General features: G+C 36.7%; 1 protein-coding gene across 1 annotated transcript in view; it reads right to left on the bottom strand.

Annotated features, from left to right (window-relative positions):
• Positions 1–4,289, bottom strand: part of LOC109242714 (auxin-responsive protein IAA8-like) — a 5,229-nt gene extending 940 nt beyond the window's left edge. The window contains exons 1-6 of the mRNA XM_019409562.1: positions 4,042–4,289; positions 2,963–3,400; positions 2,719–2,885; positions 2,407–2,633; positions 2,146–2,287; positions 838–899 (exon numbers count right to left, since the gene is read on the bottom strand). Of these exons, the coding sequence (XP_019265107.1) occupies positions 838–899; positions 2,146–2,287; positions 2,407–2,633; positions 2,719–2,885; positions 2,963–3,367 (1,003 nt within the window). The 5' untranslated portion in view covers positions 3,368–3,400; positions 4,042–4,289. The remainder of the gene's footprint in view (positions 1–837; positions 900–2,145; positions 2,288–2,406; positions 2,634–2,718; positions 2,886–2,962; positions 3,401–4,041) is intronic.
• Positions 4,290–4,315: the final 26 nt, after the last annotated feature.

Raw genomic sequence — 4,315 nt, 5'->3', positions numbered from 1 at the left:
CCACCCCCCCAAAAAAAAAAAGAATGACTAGCATACCTTATTCCTGAACCTTCCTATTGCCATGTAACAAATAAGTAAAACAAAGGTACAAAAGAAATTTTGTAAACAAGTAAAACCACGAGTTCTTAACTTTAATCAATGAATTTGGTAACGAACCAAAATCGAGTTTAAATTTGAAAGACCTTTCTTTATTTTCAGAAATTGCAAAAGCATTACCCCCAAAGAGAAGACTTTGTGCATCAGTTCTGACAATCAATCATGTTAATTGATATATCAACCTTAAGCGCTGTTTTGTACATTTCATCCAGCAATTACTAACCCCTCTTTGCAAGAACTGAGTTTTCAATTTTAGGCAGAAGAAGAAGAGAACTGGTATCAATTTAACGGATCCGTAATAAATGTAGTTCTGCCAGTCAAGATATTCTCTCTTATCCAACAGCCTTAGGAAGAAAGAACATCACGGTAACTTAGTGAAACTTTCTTGAGAAATAGCTGAGGTGAGAACTCTAAACAAGCATTTCATAACCTCTAATTATTTCTTTTGTAATATCTTTTACATATCAACTACCTAGCTAATTCTGTTTGAAAACATATTTTACTTCAACAAGGTTCATGGATAATAAAACAGAATTTTAAATGTTGAAACCTGATAATTTTCTGTTTCACAGTTTGTACATTTCTACTTTACCACCAAGTGGCAGAATATAATACTAGAGTCATGTACCCTGAGAACATAATGGGGAGAGATCAACGAGAAAAAGGTATTTCCTTTACATTTTGATAGTGAGGATGAAGTAGACAAATAATAAAGTGTGTTCAATAAGAAGAGATACTCACCCAAGCCAATGGCATCTGAACCTTTCATGATTCTCAGCCTTTTACAGGTATCAATAAACATCCTGCAATATGCCAATTAGGAATTAAAAAACAGTCACTATCAAATGCAAATTATCAAACAGAAATTACGTTTAACAAGATTCATTACAAATAGTACTACTGGTACTTCTATTTGGTTCAGGAGGCAACAGAATCAAGAAAACAATTCATTCAGGTCAATCATTATTATAGTAGACTCACAGACTTAACCTTGAAAAGAACAAAAAAGGAGATAGAGCGAGAGAGGACTAAATCTCTGTTCATACATACTGAATAAAGTTACAGTCACACATTTGCCATGGAGGCAAATCTAAATGAAGCTGTGGAAAACTTGCAGATCATCATAGGATTATTCTTTTCCTGACTGTAAGATTAAATGTTGTTTAACTGCTATAGTGCAAATTACATAGAACAGAAATACTAATAATTGAACTTGTATGAAGCAAGGGATGAATGTCAAATATTGATTATTAATTGGATTTTCTGAAAGTGGCAAGTAGCTCAATCGTATGTTGCATGACATCACAATAGAATTTGTTAAATCACATATGCTAGAACTAAGACAACAATTACCCATATAAACATAGCTGACAATTCCCAATCCTCAAATTCTCAGTCTACTAGCTTCACAGTGGCAAATTTCTAAAAAGGGACACAGATACACATGAGATGGTATAATCTTTTTGCACGTCTATGGAAATGGTATAATCTTTTTGCATTAGATCGGTCTCTGTGGTTGGTGGGGTGTGTGTGTTGGTGGTGGGGGGGGGGGGGGGGTTGGGGTGTTTCAAAACGCGGTTCATTGACCACATAGTATCTATTTACAGATTCCAGGTGCAACCGTGCAAAATGGTTTAATCGTGCGTTTGCTCACAGTAAAAACTCATGAATATTTATGACTTTGGCCGCCTTCTCCTGAACCCTGCTATAAGGTAGGGTTTCTCACTAAATTAGGAACTATTGCAGCAGTTGCAGCTAGGCTTTCAGTTGCAGGAGGACTTATCTAACTTGCTTAAGGTGACATCCATATAGTCTAAATAGTAGATACATTCCCACACCTGGAGCAGTGTTGCATTTATTAGGTGCATCGGGTGATATGGATAGACTACATCCACACACTACATGTGTTCAATTCCTTTTTTTACAAAGGAAAATGCAGACTACCCAGAAGTATTGGCAGAAAGCGTTGATATCCACAATACGGAACATTTCTTTAAAAAAAAAAAAAGAAATATATATATATATATATATGAACTAGCAAGAACTTACTCCCAAGGGACATCACCAACAAGCATCCAGTCACCATCTTTATCCTCATAAGTGAGTACATATTCAGATCCATGAAGCAAATCCTTCAATTTGCTCTCACTTAACATCTCCTTCCCAGGAGCTCCATGAGATCCGTATTGACCTGACATAACAGGGAAATAGCACTAACTCGGACATTGCATATATCTTGGAAATAACTGTTTTACCGTTTTGAGCCAATCACTAAAAGATTGAACTAGTTAAGGCTTCACAATAGCTTACCAATAGTAAAACAGCTAAACATCTTCTCGAGAGCAGAAGAGAGCTCCTGATATGCAGAATAGTTTCTGAGGTCCACTTTCCTCAAATAAGGAGCACCGTCCATGCTGACCTTAATGAAAAGAGCTGGTGATCCAGCTTTTCCATCCACCTCTTCATTGTTCTTTGAGGTAGAGGCTAATGTATTCTTTCTAAAAGATCGAATGGGTGGCCAACCAACAACCTGTGCCCTGAAATTAAGCAAAGATCACAGATTAGACACTTCACAATCAAGTCCAAATATCTTACTTTGTTCTCTTAACAGGAAATACTCACTTGGTAGCGGGGGCACCACTGCCTACACGGTTTGAAGCCTCATTCACAGCAGAAGCCCTCTCTGGAACTGTGTTCTGATTAGTTGCCTCTTTCATTTTTGGTGGTTGAACACGTGAGGTCTCCTTTGTATCGCCTGCTTTCACACCTGAATTTGGCATAAATTTTCCCTGTAGAATAGATTTAGTAACTTCAGTTATAGCTTTACCAGAAAATCAGTATCCTTAGTAAAGACTCAATTATTCACCTCTGAGAATCCATCCATAGCATCTGAAAATCCTCGTTTGTTGCCAGTAACAACTGTTTTCTGTGATACGGCCAAAGCACTATCTTTGGCAGGGTGCAAGGGAAAAAGCAGCTTCTCGTTCGAGGCCAAAGGGCAAGTCTCTATGCCCCTTTCGGGAGAGAGGGACCCAGGGAGCCCGAGCCTGAGCTCAGTTGCCTTGAGATTTAATCCACAGGCATTATTGTCCTGTGATGAGGTGGAAATTGTACAACTGTCCACCGATGAACAATCAGAAAGCCCCATGTAGTTTCGCTCTTTAAGTTCTGATCCTTTCTTGCATATACTTCCTAAGGAGGCCGAAGAAGCCAGTAGAGTTACATTACTCTGGCCCTCCTCCTCCCTAACATCAAGGAGTGGTGGAGACATCACAAATCAAAATCACACTCCAATACTTTTGCACTGCTCATTTCAAGAAAATAAAATTATTACCTTACTCTCTTCAAAAATCAAAACAGAATATCAAGTGTAACGACTCAATTAATGGCTCACAAAATAGAAGTAGATTAACAACAGTACAAATGGGTTTGTACAGTAGGTGTTGAACAATGTAGTTTACACAGGTCTGGACTTAATTCTTTTTTATGGATAAATAATTAGCGAGGTAACATTAGCATATATTACATTACAGTAGCAGCAAAAAGAAAATTCCTCTTAAAGCAGCCCTTTCTCCAAGAAAATCACCACCAAAGAGAAAAACAGAGATCCTAAGCAAAACCACATAAGAGAGAAGACAAAAGAATATTCTCCATTACAAAAAGGAAAAAAATAAAATAGAAAAGAAAACCACGAAACAGAAAAAAAAAAAAAAAAAAAGATTTACTTAACAACAAGTATATGAAACTCAAACAGGAAATATAACTGATTTTAACACGCCAAAGAAAAATTAAAGCTTCAGAAGCAGATCTACAAAATCGTATGAAAGAGAATGCACATAAATAACATGCAAAGGAAAAGGAAAGTGAAAGTAAAAATTTCAAGAAGAAAAAACCAAGATTAGTAGTTAAAAAAATAAGAAAAAAAAGGACTGAAAATCTTCTTACCTGTAAACCAAGCTATTGAATTGATCTCTGAAGAAAAAACCCAAGAAGAAACAGAAGGAAGAAAGATAAAGCAGCAGCAGCTGAAGAAGAAAGAAGATGATGATGGTGGTGGAGTAGTGAGGTTTTTGCTTAGAGAGAGAGAGAGAAAGAGAAAACTAAGGACCCTCCATTTTGGCAGACAGTAACAAAAGCTTATTTGCTGTCCTATGTGAAACCTCTATGCTTATTTTAAAATTAAATAACTTCCCTAAAAAGAAAAAGAAAAACAAGGGGG

Source organism: Nicotiana attenuata, unplaced genomic scaffold (genome assembly GCF_001879085.1).
Source record: "Nicotiana attenuata strain UT unplaced genomic scaffold, NIATTr2, whole genome shotgun sequence".
NCBI lineage: Eukaryota > Viridiplantae > Streptophyta > Magnoliopsida > Solanales > Solanaceae > Nicotiana > Nicotiana attenuata.
Note: the sequence above shows the minus strand (reverse complement) of the source record. Positions and strands in the feature narration are given on the sequence as shown.